The 20685-nt window shown below is 33.0% G+C and overlaps 1 protein-coding gene and 1 long non-coding RNA gene across 2 annotated transcripts; one reads left to right on the top strand and one right to left on the bottom strand.

The window, feature by feature from the left end:
• Positions 1–213: 213 nt before the first annotated feature.
• LOC142226106 (uncharacterized) lies at positions 214–18945 on the top strand. The gene is made up of 3 exons (XM_075295983.1): positions 214–380; positions 3612–4013; positions 18629–18945. Exons 1-3 carry the CDS (start codon positions 323–325, stop codon positions 18826–18828), a joined length of 660 nt encoding a protein of 219 aa, XP_075152098.1. The 5' UTR covers positions 214–322; the 3' UTR covers positions 18829–18945.
• On the bottom strand, positions 6196–6912 carry LOC142226105 (uncharacterized). The gene is made up of 2 exons (XR_012719604.1): positions 6496–6912; positions 6196–6426 (listed from the first exon to the last, which is right to left on the bottom strand). It is a non-coding gene; the product is annotated as an uncharacterized LOC142226105 (long non-coding RNA).
• Positions 18946–20685: the final 1740 nt, after the last annotated feature.

Genomic DNA, 20685 nt, shown 5'->3' with positions numbered 1-20685 from the left:
AAGATTACAGATAGCTACCATTTCACATTACTCACTCAATATACATTAGCGAATTTTACTCGAACTTTTATCAATGAATGGATTGGGGGGCTTTATTGAATTTTTAGTTATTTTACTTTTTCTATTTATTAGCGTAGGTTTAAGGTGTCAATAAAAAGTGTACAGACATAACCGCTAAATCAATAAAATGCAATCGTTATCATGTATTCTAAAATTTGTAAATATACCAAATCAAAGCGGAATTAATTTAGTTACCAATTAAATTTTGGTGTGTTCGAGCGGTAGAAAGTTGGAACAGTCCGGTATTTAGTTCGAATACATAATGAATTTGGTGGTTTCGTTATTGCTGTTATTGCTTGGCATTTGTGGTTATTTTGGAGGTGCATTTTCTAACAGAACTTTTTAAAGAATGGAATTTAATTTTTTTAATTATATAAAAAGTTGAAGAAATATTTCTATTGAAATAAACAAGTAGAAAAAAACAAATCGAAACAAGGCTTATATTAGCCAAACAATCAGATGGAACAACGGTAGTAAAAGCACGGCCCCATGTGGTTTTTAAACAAATGCCAAACCCAAAGTTTTTAAAATTGAAGCGACGGCTTTGTGTTTTGTGAGAATATTTTTTATTGATTCAAAGGACACAAATATGCGGAAACTAAATTTTAGAATCCTTTCGCTTTTGCCCGATATGTAAGCTGCGATCTTTTCTTCAGCGTATCCATACTAGGATATTTTCTAGTCCTTACCTTAGGTTAGGTTAGGTGGCAACCCGATGTATCAGGCTCACTTAGACTATTCAGTCCATTGTGATACCACATTGGTGAGTCCTTACCTTGCTCTCTAAATTGGTCCAAATAGAAAAGCCTATCGGGTTGTCATCTTGCGAATTGCGCAGAAAAAGTAAAATTGAACTAAATTGTATTCCAGTTGTTGGGATTTCCCTACCGAAACTACTGCCAAATTTAATTAATTTTTATTGCAAAACATTTGTGTTTAGTTAAATTTTATTTTTTTTTCCACAGCCCAATGAAATTTTCCTTACCCAGCAGGTTTCAAAAATTGTATGAACTAAGCGTGGGTATAAAGTTCAATGACCGTACATATAAGAACTTATGGTGGGAATTGTTATTTTTGTTTTTTTTTTTTTATTACTTTTAGTTAATATTTTCTTCTATAATAGGTTGTAATTTTGTAAATTGTAGTATTAAAAATTTTGATTTTTTTTCAAAACTTGAACGATATCTCTAAACTACTTGGAAAACAGAAACAAAGATACGGCTTAAAGAGAATATTGTTTGGGAGTTTCGGATTTTTTTTAATTGAATATGGTGAACCGTTATTTGGACACCCTAGTGCAATTCCTTGCTTCTTTGGCTGGAATCAATACCAAAATCATTAATGTAAACATTCTGGAACTTTTTATCGACTTTTTACTGACAATGTCTACGGCTACTGTCAGGTTCCACCAAAAAAGATAAGAAATTGCTAAAATTTGACGATATCAAAACATATCAATTACTTATCTTGTCTCTGTGTAGTATTTATTATCAGTGTTTCTCAACATGTTTCTTTGGACCACCCTAGTTGATATGAACGTATCCAAGAGCTTGTATGTGGTGAACAGCCGACCCATTTTTGTCGGCGACGTCTGACGTTAAATTTTTGCTTCCAGCGGCGTAGGCCGCCGCCGTTATAAATTTGCGAACATTCATCCATTATAAAATCTTTTTGAAGTTATCTGAGTGGTAATTAGATTAATTGTACAACCAATCATAAAATCAAATTTACATTTCATTCAAATTTTCTGAGCTTAATTTATGCAAGATTATTATAGTACACCGTAGGAATTCTCTTCGTTAATTTTACGAAGAATTCTTCATTAACTATTCTTCGTAAAAAGTTCGTACTTTTAACGAAACTTTCTTCAAATTCCATGACTTTTTTGAAGAAGTTTTTACGAATTTATGAATATTTTACGAAACATTCTGCGTTAAAATTTCTTCATAAAAAGTACGAAACATTTTCTTTGAAATAACAAAATTCGCGACATAAAATTGTCTTCGATAATGTGCTTGAGTGTATTCCTTTATACTATTTTTTATGCATGTCTATGCCACTTCTCATTTGGGTGATAGGATGTCATGAATAAAAGTGAAGCAATAAAACTAAAAATTATTCAAAACCAACCAAATGTACTTTGAACTATATTTTTTTTTCTAAAAGTTCCAACATTTTTCAAAGTACGAAAGTTTTTCATAAAAAGTACGACACATTTTCACAAAATTGTTTCATAAAAAGTACGAATTTATTTCTTACAAATTACGAAAAATTTGGAAGAACCCACTACGACATAGCAATTCTTTAATAATTTTCATCGGAAACAAAAACCTGCGGATGAAATATTTATGAAAGTATTTAGACTGTTATCCATGAACAAGATATGGACAACCTCTTATGAATCCATTTTCGATGTATTTTTATAGCTCAACTAGACCCATTCACAATAATATCTGATCATATTGCTTTAATGAAAATCCATAAATACGCTAAAAAGTAATACTAACCGTCCGTCACGAGAAAGTAAAATGTTTTGCAATATGTTGATAATAATAATAATAATGTTGCGTTTTTATATTGAGGCGTGTTTAATAACCCGATAATTAAAACACAGTTCTTTTCAAATAACGACAATCTACAATTTATTTGTTTAACGATAGGTTTCATTTATTTGCTCTACGATGTGTACTGTATGACTTTTAGCTTACGACTCATTTCACAGCTCCCTCTGTCAGCTCTTTTATAGTACTGTATAACGATATCGAAACTTCTCGATAGTCTGGCCTACAACATTCTAGACTATTCTACTACTATCTGGTAGATGTCGCACGGGCGATATCGCACATATTTATCGGCTTATGCTCATTGTCTTGGCTACAATCATTTAGAACTTTCTACTATCTGGCAGATGTCGCACGGGCGATATTGCACATGTTTATCGGCTTATGCTCATTGTCTTGGCTACAATCATCTAGAACATTCCACTAGCTGGCAGATGTCACACAGGCATACATCATTATGATCATAGTACCACAACTATAACAATAAGCAATGAAGATAACAAAACAAAAGGGGTTACTTTACAATGAACGATTGGGAAACTAAGAACACAAAAGATGTTTAGGAAAGTACTAGAAAATAAAGAAATGATTTTGACAAGTGATGGCGTAATTTGACTGTTACAATTTGAAATTTTAAATTAACGAAAACTAATTTGAATAAACTTAACTCTAGAAATATCGAATCCGTAACAATAAGTAATCCTGATGATAGTATTTCTATAAAGGTGTTTTTAATAAAGTTTCAAGATAAAGAATATATAAATTTTAGCAATATATACAAAGTTGTAAATTTGTGATATATTGGAGAATCGGCATCAGTCTTGTGATAGGTCATTTCCCATAAATTCTGGTAGGCCCATTTTCATGCCCATCATATTTATTATACACTGACAACATTGGGTTAAATTTGGATTTTAATTTTAATTTAATTTAAAATGTGATTAAGTAATTAACCATAAATAACATATTGTATTTGTTGTCTTATTACAGCATCCGCTTCAGGTTTGGAGTGCTACAAATGCGACGGAGACGGTTGTAATAACCAAACAATCACAATAGTATCCTGTGCAAGCGATGCAATTGCAAACACTACTACTACTACTATATCAACTACAACAATATCGCCATCGACAACAAATTCTGTAACAGCAGTATCCGAATCTAATTCAACTGCATTTGAGTCAATAACAGAGTCTGAGTCAACAACAGAATTTGCATCATCTGCATCTACAGAATCTGCAACGGAATCGATATCAATGTCAGAATCAACAACAGAATATTTTACAACAATGGAAGGAAATACGACATCATATTCAACTGAACTTACAGAGACAACTTCCACAACGGCACCCGACCAGATCTCATATGCCTGCTATTCTATTCGTTATAAAGGTAATTAATTATTAGCTAAAGCAACATATCCTTAAAAAAGTATAGGAAGTACAAATTCTTATGTTAAACATGAAACAAGTATATACGGCCGTAAGTTCGGCCGTAAGTTCGGCCAGGCCGAATCTTATGTACCCTCCACCATGGATTGCGTAAAATCTTCTACGAAAGACTGTCATCCACAATCGAATTAATTGGGTTGTGGTATCTTAACATAAAACTTCTTAACATAGTTTTCTAAATTGTTAGTTAGGTATGTATAGGTAAGTGTACAAATAATTACGAATCGATATGGACTTTTGCACGGTACGTAGAGAGCTAGAATTGAAATATGGGGGTTGCTTATATGTGGGCTATATACAATTATGAACTTGATATGGACCAATTTTTGTGTAATTGTGGATCGATTTATCTAAGGCTATATATAATTATAGACCGATATGGACCTAGTTAGGCATTGTTGTTAACGGCCATATACTAGCACAATGTACCAAATTTCAACTGACTCGGATGAAATTTGCTCCTCCAAGTGGCTCCAAAACCAAATCTCAGGATCGGTTTATATGGGGGCTATATATGATTATGGACTGATATGGACCACCACGTACCAAATTTCAAACAGATCGGATGAATTTTGCTTCTCCGAAAGGCACCGGGGATCAAATCTGGGGATCGGTTTATATGGGGGCTATATATAATTATAGACTGATATGAACCAACTCCTGCATGGTTGTTGGATACCATATACTAACATCACGTACCAAATTTCAACCGAATCGTATGAATTTTGCTCTTCCAAGAGCCTCCGGAGGTCAAATCTGGTGATCGGTTAATATGGGGGCTATATATAATTATGGACCGATATGGACCAATTTTTGCATGGTTGTTAGAGATCATATGCTGACACCATGTACCTATATTCAACCGGATCGGATGAAATGTGATTCTCTTAGAGGCTCCGCAAGCCAACTCTGGGGATCGGTTTATATGGGGGCTATATATAATTATGGACCGATGTGGACCAATTTTTGCATGGTTGTTAGAGACCATATACCAACACCATGTACCAAATTTCAGCCGGATCGGATGAAATTTGCCTCTCTTAGAGGCTCCGCAAGCCAAATCGGGGGATCGGTTTATATGGGGGCTATATATAATTATGGACCGATGTGGACCAATTTTTGCATGGTTGTTAGAGACCATAACTAACACCATGCACAAAATTTCTGCCAGATCGGATGAAATTTGCTTCTCTTAGAGGATCGGCAAGCCAAATTTGGGGGTCCGTTTATATGGGGGTTATACGTAAAAGTGGACCAATATGGCGATGTGGCAATACCTTCCGACCAACATTAATAACAACTACCTGTGCCAAGTTTCAAGTCGATAGCTTTTTTCGTTCGGAAGTTAGCGTGATTTCAACAGACGGACGGACATGCTCAGATCGACTCAGAATTTCACCACGACCCTGAATACATATACTTTATGGGGTCTTAGATATTTCGATATGTTACAAACGGAATGACAAAGTTAATATACCCCACCCTATGGTGGAGGGTATAATAATACCATAAGAAACGCAACAGAGTTTGTAGAAACCCATATGTGCACACTAGAGGCCTGCACAAATGTATTTGGCAGGCAAATACCAAATGGTGTTTACGGCCAAAGTCAAGACATGAGAGTATAAATGAGAGTACAAATAGTATTTGTAACCGAAGAAGCTCTGAGCAAATTAAACATAGTGTGTATTTATTTCAACAAATACTCGTACTTCCAATATTTGCCCTGATCCCGCAAACTCAAATACTCTCTTTGCAAAGGCAAAATGCATAAACACATTCATCGATAATGAATAAATAACACAAAACAACATCAAATACTCGGGACACGAAGCATAGCGACCGAGTATTCCTAGAGATTCATCTTTTTGCTTTGCTATGCTTTTGTGGTGCATTTGTTAGTCAGAGTTGCCAACTTGTAGGAAGAAAAAGTGGTATTTTTTGACTGTGTTTCGATCAATTACATTCATTTTTATACCCTAAATAGTGGTCAGGGTATAATAACAACAAAAACAAAAAATGTGCCTACCAGAAATATTGATTTTAGACCCCATAAAATATATACCGATCGACTCTGAATCACCTCCTTTAATTAAATGTTATTAATCGAAATGCAAAGAAACTTAATTTAAAAATAACGAATGTTGGTTTATTAGTTATTTAAACATAAAGGTACCTATGTTATATATCAAAATTCAAATAACATAATATGGTTGTCTTTTCTATGCTTATTGAAAATATTGCGATTTTGGAGTTTTATATTTACATGCAGCGGCAAAATAGGCGGTAACACTAATGGAGAGAATTCATATGTGAACCGTTATATTTTCATTGTTAGTTGCTGGTGCAATAGTCTGAAAATAGTCAGTTATTAGTAGTAATATTACCAGTTTAAACCAAAAAATATTTAGGAATTTGATTACCACCGCAATTACCATCAATCTCCCTGCTTTCAGCTATAAAAACATTTGTTTTATTGTGATATGGCATCCCTAATTGACATTATATTGCTCTCTTCTGCTTCTCAGTTTCTCCTTCTCTCACTTACTCACAACTCCAAACAAATGGTGGTGGTTTTATACATTTTACTAGCGTGGAGATGGAAATACAATAGGTACATCATATAAAACTTGCAAATACGCGAGATGTGTGTAAGTTTGCAAATGCTGAATATGTAAATAGTGTTTGGCGTGAGTTTTTGTATTTGTACACACAAGATAATAGTTCATGTGTAGGGAAAAATACAATGATTTGCGGGAACAAATGAGAGTAAACAATGACCCTCAATAGACAAAAATGTCTTGATATGTCTTATAAGACGTCTTGTGCAGGCCTTTAGTGCACACGTAGGTTAGGTTATGTTGCAGCCCGATGTATCAGGCTCACTTACTTAGGTGGACTTCCCTCTTATCACTGAGAGCTGCTCGATTTTTTTATTTTTTTTTTTTTTTTTTATTTATTGTTTTTTTTTTTGCGACGCTAGTACAACAAGATTTTATATCATATAATTTACAGTACTAGCTTAATTTGGATAAATCAATTCAATATTAACATCGGAAAGTAATATTCTAATACATAGTATTTTAACAATGTTCTACTAAAAAAAAATAATTTAAGGACAAATATCAAAACAATATTAAGAAAAAAATTTGAAAATTTCGTTTTTAAATATTTTAGCATTGTTAATAGTTTGTATCCGAGATGGCAATGAGTTCCAAAGGCGATAACTGTGTACTAGAAATTGTCTTTCAGACACAAGATATTTAATCCTAGTGTGAATTATGTAGCTGTATAGATTAGACGGCTGCTTCGTGTAAATTATTTTGTGGAGTAGTATGACGCATTTCGCTCTCAGTAAATTTTCAAACGTAATATTAAAAATTTGGTATGCTGATTCTGAGGTCCTATCTCGGCGTCCCTTGTTGAAGACATATCTTGCAATATTATTTTATGCTAATAATAATAACATAAAGTATATACAGCAGTAAGTTCGGCCGGGACGAATATTAACATAGAGGAATTATAAAAATATTGTGTAAGTGTGCCAGAAAATTATGAAATCTAAAATCTGATTTTTACCCCCATTATTCAAATGAAGTAAAATCTGGACATTTTACTTTCAGTTTCAAAGCAATTTTCATGATCAGCGCGCCTTCTATACCTTCAAGAAGTGAAATCGGTTTATATGGTAGTCTTACCAAAGGGACTGATAAAAACTAAATCCGTTAAAATTTCAAGCAAATGCGATAAGACTACGATTTATATAAGCCCAAGGAGTTAAATTTGGTAGATCAGTCTATATGGGTGCTATGCCAAAAACATGCACCTATACACACCTAATTATGGTTCTGAAAAACCTACAGAATCTAGACCCTGAATCGGAGGGCGGGTTAATAAAGGGGATATATCAAAATTTGTACCGATACGGAACACATATTTATGGCCCTAAAATAACTATAGATTTCAAATTTCAGGCAAATCGGATAAAAAATGTGCTCTTGTCTCCAAAATGGAAAACTTTCATCCCCAATTTAATTTAAAATTCCCCACAAAAATCCCAAACACACCTAATTATGGTTCTGAAAAACCTACAGAATCTAGACCCTGAATCGGAGGGCGGGTTAATAAAGGGGATATATCAAAATTTGTACCGATACGGAACACATATTTATGGCCCTAAAATAACTATAGATTTCAAATTTCAGGCAAATCGGATAAAAAATGTGCTCTTGTCTCCAAAATGGAAAACTTTCATCCCCAATTTAATTTAAAATTCCCCACAAAAATCCCAAACACATTTTTAACAAGTTTTTGGAAAAAAGTAAAGGAATAGGCTCTGCTGTAGAAAATCCGTAACAAATAAAAATTGTAAAAATATGCAATTTTTGTTATACCAGTTTGCGAATTACAAAAAGATGAAGATTTCAAACACACAAAACCAGGAGACGGGTGCTCAAAATATCATCCGATACAAGCCCTCATCAGAGCTAATTATTGGTATAAAGAGTCATCGCATTTTTTTCTTATGCAAATCATCTTCGAATAATTACTCGAGAAGTAAAAATGGGAGTACGGTCAACATATGAATCACACGTTCAAATTAGTCAAGAAATAAAATTGGGTGATCGATCAAAAGGCGTTGTTATCCCGATATGAACTCTATTCTATATGTATGGGATATATTTTCCAAATCAGTGATGTACGCAGATGAGTCCTTACGAAATAATTTCACAATAGTAACAAATTTCTTAGGAAACAGAGTAAAATGTAAAGTAGCTCTTGGACGCCCATATAAATGCAGTGGAAAAGGGAAGGAATTTTTTTATATTTTGGAGATTCTCTTTACTTCTTTAAGCCTTTCTTAAGCATGTAGAAGTACAAAATGTCATATAAACCATCATTCCGAATATTAATTATTATACTGAACAGATTTCGAAAATTCCCCACAAAAATCCCCAAATTTATGGAAATTCCCCATCAAACCCCCAAGTCCCCAACTCAAAGATTTTGTCCCCCTCGACGAAAAAATATCCCCGATTTGGGGAAAATCCCCAATACTGGCAACACTGGGTATAGAAACCCCATATTGTACAGAGAGAATAAAAAGACAAGAGGACGAAACTGTGAAGGGAAACTGCGTCAGTAGGTAGGTGTAGGCATAGACCTTATAATACATAGATGAGCCATGGGTGTCAAACTATGTTTGACAGTTCCGAAGATTAAGAATAAACGAGAAAAATAAGAGCACGCTTACAATCTCTTTCGTTTTCCTTTTTGTAGCTTGCCAATTTTACACAAAATTAGAACGTTTATGATGCACCAGAGGATTTATAAATAAATTAATATATTAAAAGTTCATATTTGAACAAAAAATTGTGACCACAACCGCGAAAATACGAATTTTAATTTTGAGCAGCATTGCTCTTTACGAACAACACAAAAGCAAATGCTCGAAAATTAATGTTTGGGACTGACTCTTTACGAAAAAATCAAAACGAAATGTCAGAAAATTAATTTTTGTAACTGACACATTTTTTTTAAAGAGAATAGTGGATCATCTATGCATTATAAGGTCTATGGGTGTAGGTGAGGAAAATTTCTCTAATATCATGCAGTTTTTGTCGGCGCTTCTCTCAAATATCATACAGTTTGAGTCGGCGTCACCCAGTTCAGTTCTCTGCCGACTTTACGATATGTAAAGAAAATAGGATTTAAAACTTACTTTGTAGTAACAAATGTTCTTTTTTATAAATGTTTTCATTCCATTAAATTTTTTGGCAGACAATTTGAAATTATAACTGCCGATGCCTTTATAAACAATTTATCAAAACATCGATTCGACCGCAACGTAGGTAATACCAAAGCTGCAGGCATTGAGCGACATCTATACGGTTGACATTTGTTGTTTTTGTAGAAGAGAAATTTTCGTCCTCTTGTATTTTTATTCTCTCTGTATTGTATCATCCTAGCCACCCACCATACATTGTCCGTACAATGATTTAGAAAAAAATTATAGGTCTACATGATTAAAAACAGAAACAGAGCAGAAGCCATAACTATTTATGCCATCTAGCGACGAAAAACTTCTAGAGAATAACAGAGATGTCAATTAGCCGAAATATGACGAAACGCTTGAAATGGTTTATGGCTGTGGTACTTATTCAAATATTATAGACAAAAACCTTCTTGTGAATGTCTCGTTTCAACAGCGATGATATGAATATATCGTACAAATTTAAAGAGTTGCATTTCTTGGTTCTGTCGATATTTAACGCCATCTATAAGTGACCTCAACTTTGAATAATTATATTGGTTCGCACATAAAGGAATAGTCGTACAGAAAAAAAACCGGATTAGAAAAACTGACGGCGAGGAAGAGAAAGTCGTGCAGAAAAAATAAATTTCACATGCCAATTCAAAGTACTCTACTCTGACCACATAAATTGAGAGAGTTCTGTCTCTCAATTTATATATTCAGAGTAGAGTAATTTTAATTGGCATGTGAAATTTTTGCTAAATCCTGATTTTTACTCCGTTGGATTGTTTGTTTAGTGCGGCGGCTGCCACTAAATTTTTGACTCCGGCGGCGGTGGTGGCTTGCCGGTAAAGAAATAAATTAGTCTATTCGGCGGCGGGAAATTATCCATCAATTTGAAGTTACCCGAATGACACTCAGATTAGTTCTACAACCATCTTACAATCAAATTTCCATTTATCAAATTTTCTGAACTAAATTTTACTAATTGATTGTGGTTGGAGGGTTCAAAATTTTTGCCAAAAATACAACAGTTATCAATAATTTGTTTGATTAATTGGTGGCTAAATTTAAGTCGAAATGAGTCTACATATTCGGCGGAAGCTGCGTCTGGCAAAAAATGGTCGGCAGCTAAAATCAGTGCCACAGTGGTGCAATGGTTAGCATGACCGCCTAGCATACACAAGGTCGTGGGTTCGACCGAACACCAAAAAATTTTTCATCTTTCAGTAATGCTGGTGACATTTCTGGGTGTTTCAAAGTTTCACTGCAATGTGAAATGCCGTTCGAATTCGGCCAATGTGGTATCACAATGGAGAGAATAGTCTAAGTGAGGCTGATACAACGGGCTGCCACCTAACCTAAAATCAGCGGCGTGCCTCAGCGGTTCCGGTTCTGTCGTAAGCAAAAATGCGATGTATATCCGTTTTTAGTATTACTTTTCGGGGGTTTTGCATTTTTAAATGTATATTGCTTCCTTCGGTATTTAACCACGTGTTTTTAATATGACACAAAATATTCTTTCATAATATCAATTATGGTGTTTTCTTTTCGCGTAAAAAATGCACACCTTTTTTGCATTTTGCACGCAAAATGAGCTTTTTCGGTTCTTTTCTAAAAAACAGGCAAAAGTGCGAAAAGGCTTCAAATTCTGTTGTGAATATAGTGCCACGAAGAGAGGCAAATTGCGGGCATTTTCAGCACTGCCGACAAATGAGAGTGCTGCGGTTGCCCTGTTTTCTCCTTTGATTTCTTTTCTGCCCGCTGAAATTATAGCATTTTTTTGGGTTGCTGGCAACATTTTAAAAATGCGCATTCTGTACACCCTCAAAAAAAATCGCTTCTTTAACATATGTTCCAAACATATTTTGCAGGAAGCACATATATTATTGCATACTGCCGAAACATTAATATGTTTGTTTTATGTGAACATATTATATGTTTGGAAGCATTTTGAGCCAAAAATATTATATGCTTGGAAGAATTTTTCCCAAACACGATTGTGCTCATTCCCTAACATACTCGTAATTTTCACTTCCACGAAATTTTTTAGTTATTGGAACCTTTCTCTGTAATACAAATAATGTTGAAGAAATTATTCACTTTTATAAATTTTTTAAATTTTACCTTTCGCCTGCACGGAGAATCGAACCGAGGACCATACAGTTTGTAAGCCAACACACTATCCACTGGGCTACGTAGCTGTTATAGTCACCAGTAGATAATTATCGTTTTAAGTTACATTTATATAGCATAGTTTGCAGCGCCCACGAGCCCATGCAAACATAACATTATTTAACAGAAACATACATTTGTTTGCCACGTGGAGCAGTGGTTAGCATGTCTGCCTTGCATGCAAAGGGTCGTGGGTTCAATCCCTGCTCCGACCGAACATTTTTTTTGTTTTTTTTTTTTTTTTTTTTTTAATTTACACATTTATATTTATACTATATTAATTTTTTTTAAATGAAACTTCGAAATGTGTGTTATTAAAGATTTATAGTCAGTAACAGTGCTTGATATAAACGAAATTGACTGATTTTTGGATAAAATATTATTTTTTATTGCAAAAATAACAATCTTGTAATAAAAACTGTTTTTATACAAAACTTTAAAATTTGGAAGGAATTCAAAAACTAACAAAAGAAGAACGTGGAGTCGAGTATAAACATACATACATAATTTTATAATATAAACATAAATTTATTTAGGAGTGAAGAGTTTTTTACTAGCATTTAACACCATCGCTCTAAAATTCCTTTTATTTTTCTTTAATAATTCATTTTAAAGAAAATAAACTTTTTAAATTGTTTTAGCTGTAAAACTCGAACTTAATGTCCGCTTTTATATTTGATGGTATCCGTCAACTCCTCGTGGACTACTTTTTAATAAAGAGGAACTAAAGTTTGTTTTTTTACATTTTACTGTGTAATTTTTCACTATTTCCTCCTTATTTCATTTTACTGTCCCAACTCTAAAAAGAGTATAGTGCCCTTTCGTTATTTTTATGAAGACCCCTGATTTCTTTTAACGAACCACGAAAAAAATTGTGCCCATAATGCCAAAATGATAAACAAAACACATGTCCACACATACATAAAATGCTTCTCTCAAGGCGAAAACATAAGCTGTTTGTTTTTCAAATGTCTATTCTCTTGGTTCAGAATGTATATTCTCTTTATTCAAATTAAATAATATTTAGACTTAAACGTATCACATTTTTGGACTTATCATAAAACAGTTTTCCGAAACAACATACAAGCGGTTTCACAGAAATTGTTCTCTTTTGACTCTTTTGCTGTGTTATATTGATATCTTTCGTCAACTCTCCCGGTTTCCATCTCTATTTCTCTCTATACTCTCTCTGTCGCTTTGAATAAAATATCACAACATATGTATGTTTAGTCGAAATTTGTAAATTTATATATGTTTGTATTCACACATATGATTTTTATGAAACATTGATGCCCCAAACATAATATATTCTAACATATTAACATAGATGTCCCAAACATTTAGTGTTAGTTTAGGAACATTACATGTTCGCACTTAAATATATTGTGGTTTAAAATCGTGCCCGAAACACATTTTGTTTATATCGGAACATATGAAAAACATATTTTTCTAACAGTGTACAGACAAAATGAAGCCAAATCACTTTTTTCAGAAAAGAAAACACCATTAGATATTCACCGATAGAATTCTCTACGTAAAGAGAACGTATAGATTTTTTTCATAATTTCTTTTTACGAAAAATGTTCATGAAACATTGTGTATTTCTTCAATAAAGTTTCATATTTTTTATTAATCATTTTTATACCCTCCACCATAGGATGGGGGTATATTAACTTTTTCATTCCGTTTGTAACATATCGAAATATTGCTCTAAGATCCCATAAAGTATATATATTCTGGGTCGTGGTGAAATTCTGAGTCGATCTGAGCATGTCCGTCCGTCCGCCCGTCTTTTGAAATCACGATAACTTCCGAACGAAACAAGCTATCCACTTGAAACTTGGCACAAGTAGTTCTTATTCATGTAGGTCGGATGGTATTGCAAATGGACCATATCGGTCCACTTTTACGTATAGCCCCCATATAAACGCACCCCCAAATTTGGCTTGCAAATACTCTAAGAGAAGCCAATTTCATCCGTCTCTAACAACCAAGCAAAAATTGGTCCACATCGGTTCATAATTGTATATAGCCCCCATATAAACCGATCCCCCGATTTGGCTTGTGGAGCCTCTAAGAGAAGCAAATTTCATCCGATCCGGCTGAAATTTGGTACATGGTGTTAGTATATGGTCACTAACAACCGTGCAAAAATTGGTCCACATCTGTTCATAATTATATATAGCCCCCTTATAAACCGACCCCCGATTTGGCTTGCGGAGCCTCTAAGAGAAGCAAATTTCATCCGATCCGGCTGAAATGTGGTACATGGTGTTAGTATATGGTCTCTAATGACCATTGTATATAGTCTCTATATAAACTGATCACCAGATTTGACCTCCGCTACCTTTTGGAGAAGCAAAATTCATCCGATCTGGTTGAAATTTGGTACGTGGTGGTAGTATATGATATTTAACAACCATGTTTTAGGGAGCCACCGTGGTGCAATGGTTAGCATGCCCGCCTTGCATACACAAGGTCGTGGGTTCGATTCCTGCTACGACCGAACACCAAAAAGTTTTTCAGCGGTGGATTATCCCACCTCAGTAATGCTGGTGACATTTCTGAAGGTTTCAAAGCTTCTGTAAGTGGTTTCACTGGAATGTGGAACGCCGTTCGGACTCGGCTATAAAAAGGAGGTCCCTTGTCATTGAGCTTAACATGGAATCGGGCAGCACTCAGTGATAAGAGAGAAGTTCACCACTGTGGTATCACAATGGACTGAATAGTCTAAGTGAGCCTGATACATCGGGCTGCCACATAACCTAACCTAACCTATGTAATATATAGCCCCCATATAAACCGATCCCGAGATTTCGTTTTGGAGCCTCTTGGAGGAGCAAATTTCATCCGATTCAGATGAAATTTGGTACATTGTGCTAGTATATGGCCGTTAACAACCATGCCTAACTAGGTCCATATCGGTCTATAGATATATATAGCCCTCAGATAAATCGATCCCCAATCACACAAAACTTGTTCATAATTGTATATAGCCCCCCATATTTCAATTCTGGCTCTCTACGTACCGCGCAGTAGTCCATATCGATTCGTAATTATTTGTAGACTTACCTATACATAACTTTTTTGTCTAATATACCACGTATGGACTAACTCACAATTTAGAAAACGATGTTAAGAAGTTTTAAGATACCACAACCCAAGTAATTCGATTGTGGATGACAGTCTTTCGTAGAAGTTTCTACACAATCCATGGTGGAGGGTACATAACTTACGGCCGTATATACTTGTTAATTATTTATTTATTTATTACATTTACAATAAAATTAAAAAAATATAATTGTAAGCTTTGACTGCTAGGGTCTTAAGCTTGATTATTAATCATTTTAATAATTTTGGTATTAAAAAAAATAGACACGTAAAGACAACAAAAAATATCATCACAGCATAAACTCAATTTTTAAAAATTGAAAATTGTTTTAATTCAGAATATACTAAGAATATTTAACGAAAGATGTTTCATATAAATAACGAAGGGAACACTGAAAAAACAGTGAACCAACCAGGAAGAAACTTTTTGGTTAATTTTAGAAAATTTTAACTAAACAGTATTACAGACGCTAACATCACGCCGATATCACAAAAATAAGTAAATGTTTTTCGACAAATTCAAGAAAATTTATTATACATTATAAATTTCTTCACTAGTTCAAGAAAATTTTATAGTTTGGAGGAAAAAATTGGAGTTCAAAATTGCAAGAATGACTTTAGTACCATACGAAGTTCAAGATGGACGCATTTGTAGTAAAATTTACAAATTTAAAGAAATAATGAACTATTTTGTGAGAAGAACGAATTTAGAAAATCTTTATTCTTCATTTGTGTAGAATTTTCCCCATTTTTTAGTTCATTTTACTAACGTACGCAAAAGTTTATTAGAATAAAGAAAACTTTCTCCAAACATAATAATTCCAAGAACTAGAATAAAGTTAATTTGACTTTAGTGAAATAGAGAGTTCACTTTTTTTGAGTAAATTCTTTCATTTCGAAATGTCTTTAGCGCCATACGAAGTTCAAGATGGACATATTTGTGGTAAAATTTAAATATATTAAGAAATTCTGTACTATTTCGTGGGAAATTGGAGAAAAGTTCGCTATATATGGCGCCATAGTGTCATTTAAAAAATAATTTAATATGAAATTCAGCGTTGCCACAACGAAATTTTATTTTGGACCAATTTTTTTTCCAAAATCTGACCAAATTTCCAATTTCGAAGGAAAATACCTTAAAAAGTAATTAATTGTTGTATACAGTATTTTTATTAAAAAAAATAACTAAACCAGAAAGAACTGATGAGATTTAGCGGTTGCCATCGGAATCTAAAGCTCGATTTTTTAACTTTTTTATAAAGTGTCAAAAAATATTCTTTTGGAAAAGGTCGAATTTTAAAGTCAATTTTAGTTATCATCAAATGTCGAAATTCAATATTACAAACAGTTGACTTGAACTTTCGACTTAGAGGTAGTTAAAGACCACAACAGTCGCGCATTTGATTTATATTGGCACAGCCCCATGAAGGCCATGACCCATGACCTAAAACGCGAAATTTGCACTCGATTTTCTTGAACGCTTATGCGACGATTGAAATGGTATCTAATCCCATAGATACTATTGAATATGTAGTTATGTTAAATACTAGAAAAAATTTATAAATTTGACGAAATTACGAAAATGGACCGAATTCCGTTTGGACCTTCCGTCGGACCAAACTTAAAAATTAGAAATCTTTTAGACCAATTTTGGTCCGATCGGACCAAAATGACAACGCTGATCGAATTTGTTGTCGAGGCACTAAACGATTGAAATGCTTCTTCATGGTAAATTAATCAGCTGTGGTGAAGAAATTGGAAAGCAACCACAATACACACGTCATACACATTCTTTTGTATTTTAAACATCGCTATTACTTAGGTCGAAGAATACACGCGTCTTCAATGGCTGTTTGTAAGAGTAACCGCACCGTAGGCGACTTGCTACAGTGCAAAATGGGTTACACTTTTGGAAATTGCCATGGGTAATACCCCATGGCAATCGAACGTCCACATTTTCGATTTATCGGGGTACGGTGTAAAATATGCAACCCCTTTTACCAATCAAAATCACTACACCCAGAAAAAAGTGATCCCTTCTTTAAGTTGAAATGAACTCATTGTGAAGAAAGTTGAACTTCGTATAGACATTTTTATTTGTTCGAACTATGTGATTTTCGTAGAAATTAGGAAGAATGCATTCCATATATTAGTTAACATTTTCCTATATTTATGTACCACTATACTACAGAATGAAAAAATTTAACTGAATTGAATTCATATATGGATTGATTTTATTGAACTTTTTCATTCATTTGGACAAATCTTACATATTTGTGGTAAACCTTTTACTTCAAAATTAGAACTGCTTACCCTCGTTTTTAAATACAATTTCCTTATTTATATAACATAAGCAATTTTTTCTTCTATAAAATACATATACTTATTTAAAATCAACAGCATCGACTGGCCTTGAAATATTAGTTTATTATTCCACTATTTCCAATTTTCATGTAATGTTATCACCTGTAAACCGCATTTTTCTTCTTCTTGTACCTTTCACTTTTAATAAGTTGCTATCTAACGATTTTGTCATCCTTTTACAATTTCAATACCTACAAATATAAAAAATCATAAACCAATTTTTTCACAAAACGTTAGCGTCACTGAATATTACCTGATAATTGAAGACGAATTAGGGAGTTGTTATTCTTCTGGTATTTTCTCACTAATTTAAAATAACAAATATTTTATATATTTTATTTGTTATTTATTATATTATTTTACTAAATAATTTTTTAACTATCTCTCCGTATATCATAACAACACGATTCCAACTAAACAAACAACCCACGCGCAAACATATCGATTACATCGATGACAGGCAGATAAAAGAAATATAGGAAAATTTCCTATATTCTAACAAGTGTGTTTCCTTAAGTTTTGAAAGGATTGAATATTTCTTAGTACGAATGGACTAAAATATTTTTCTATGCCAAGTGATATTCGTATGTGTGATAAGCTTTCTATAATAAAGGAAGTCAGAATTATCATTTTATAGGAAATTTTACTAAATTTGAGGAAACTTGGGTTTAGTTCGGTTTTTGTTTATTTTTACGAATGCTTTTTTTAGCAGTGAATAAAATTTTCTTTTTCAGTAGTAAATTCTTATACCCAGCGAAGAAAACAGTATTAGTAAAATTCCATGCCTTATTCTAGTTAATGAACTATTCCCAACTGCTTTCAATTTAGGATTTTTTTTTACTGAAACAAGTAAATTTTATTATTTCACACAAAAATTTACCTTAATGGAAATAAAATGGCTAAACTAAATTTATGAACATTTTTTCCTTTAGTTTAGAAGGTACTTTTTTGTGGGTGTATAAGTGAGCGTTCATTAACGTGTTTGCTACTACACCTAATCTCATCTAACCTAAATTGAATTAATGAAGTCAGCCTACGGTAAACATGCTACTACCTTCAATAGAGGTTATATAAACTAACCATTTTCATATAACCATCCGATTTCATATAACCAACCCTGTAAATTTTAACATTTTTTTCTATTTTTTTAGATGGCGATAATACAAAAACCCAAAAAGGATGTGTGGCTACAAATTCTAATGAGAGTGCATGTCACGTATTGGTAGATAGTACGAGTGCTCCAGTTGAAAAGTGCAACGTCTGTTTGTATTCCAGATGTAACTCCAGCTCAACAATTAAACTTTCTATCCTAGCGATATTGAGTCTAGTTTTCATTCGATATATTATCTAAATATGTGTTTTTGTTAATATTATATAATAATATATTTCTTTGTGTGTATATATAAATGTTGCTAAAATGCTGGTCAATTCTTCCATTAAACAAATAAAATAAAAACTACGGAAACGATTTTCTCATGGCATTGAGGACATTTTATTGGGAGAAACATTGTGTATTACATCGATATACATGCAAAGAAAAAAAACGTTTGAAAAACGTGTACCGAAATCGTTTTTCTTTTGTTAGATTTTTTTGAATTTCTTCGAAAATTTAAAATTTTTATCACCAAAAAATTCGTTTGTTACAAAATTTTTATTTTTTCAATAAAAAAAATATTTTTGAACAAAATCCATTTCGTTTATATCAAGCACTATTATTTTCTGACTTTAATAAGACACATTTTACAGTTTCATAGTAAACATTTAATATAATAGTATGTAATGTTGAACACCTTTTCGAAATCGTGCGAACATATCTGGAATATATGTAAAAAAACAACAACAAACAACTTTTTGGAGTTCGGTCGAAGCAGTGATCGAACCCACGACGCTTGGTATGCAAGGCGGACGTACTAACCATTGGTCCACGGTGTCCAACTAAATGTATGCTTCTGTTAAATAAAGTTTGTTTAATCGGCTCGTGGGCGCCGAAAACGATGCTATATAAATATGACGGACAATGACGATAGTGCGTTTGCTTACAAATTGTATGGTCCGCGGTTCGATTCTCCGTCCAGGCGAAAGTAATATTTAAAAAAATTATAAATTCCAATAATTTCTCCTACATTGTTTGTATTACAGAAAAAGGTGCTAATAACTAAAAAAAACCTCGTGGGGAAGTGAGAAAAATGTGAGGGAAAATGCAATTAGCCAGAAAAGATTGTTTTTGAGTTAGTCTTTATGAAATTGTTCTTACATCCTGGAAAAGAATAAACGTTTATCACAAAAAGTATATGCTTTTCTTCCAAATAAACTTCCTTACAGCGAAAAACAAATGGGAAGAGATTTTTGCTTGTTTAAAATTTCGTTTGGGAGGGACGATTTTTTTCGTGTATATAGTAAACAAGTGCAAAAATAAAGAAAAAATACTTTCCCCTGGAACGAAAACTTTAAACAAACGAAATTCCCTTTATATCTCATTAAAATTTTTGTGCGAGCTTGTTGTAAAGTTATAAAGTTTAAAATTAAATAAATAAGTTAATGACCAGATTGGCATCAATTGTCTCAAATATATTTTACTTGCTTTTAAAGAATTATTTTTGTGTCCAAAGAAAACTTCCATTGTCTAAAATTTTCTTTCAGTGTATGAGAAGCACCTCTTGAAGCGAGATTTTCACAATTAAAATTGTTCGCCAAAGTCAGAAACAGTCCAGCAAAAAAATTTGGAAGTTGTTCTAAAGGCACAACTTTAAAAACAAATATGTCCTCCCAAAGATGTTCTTTATTTTAACTCCACAGGAAGTTCAATTGATTCATTTTTTATAAGTCGATTTTTTCATATTTTTAATGGGCATTTTTAACTTTTTTGTTGCAAATATGTTAAAATCAGAGTAAGAATTAATAAAATGGTTCAATTTATTTAAATTAGATCTGTTGTTTTACCAAGAATGCGAGAAAAGCCGACTACAACTACACGGATGAAAAAGACTGTTTTTCATATGTTTGGCTATAAACATTATATGTTTGGAACACAAATTTTTAAACACAATATTTTTGAGTGCAAGCATATAATGTTCATAAACTAGCATAACATGTTTGGGACATATATGTTAATATGTTAGAACATATTATATTTGGGACATAAAATGTTTGTAAATATAATATGCTTGGATGCAAACATATATTAATTTAGAAATAGCCTATAAACATA

The sequence above is a fragment of the Haematobia irritans genome, chromosome 2, assembly GCF_050003625.1.
Source record: "Haematobia irritans isolate KBUSLIRL chromosome 2, ASM5000362v1, whole genome shotgun sequence".
Lineage (NCBI taxonomy): Eukaryota > Metazoa > Arthropoda > Insecta > Diptera > Muscidae > Haematobia > Haematobia irritans.
The sequence above is the reverse complement of the archived record's forward strand: the minus strand, read 5'-3'. Positions and strand labels throughout refer to the sequence as shown.

Coding starts and splice junctions, on each gene's coding strand:
- LOC142226106 (XM_075295983.1), top strand. CDS start 323: ATGAATTTGGTGGTTTCGTTATTGCTGTTATTGCTTGGCATTTGTGGT. Junction 381..3,611: donor CATTTGTGGTTATTTTGGAG/GTGCATTTTCTA, acceptor GTCTTATTACAG/CATCCGCTTCAGGTTTGGAG. Junction 4,014..18,628: donor CTATTCTATTCGTTATAAAG/GTAATTAATTAT, acceptor CTATTTTTTTAG/ATGGCGATAATACAAAAACC.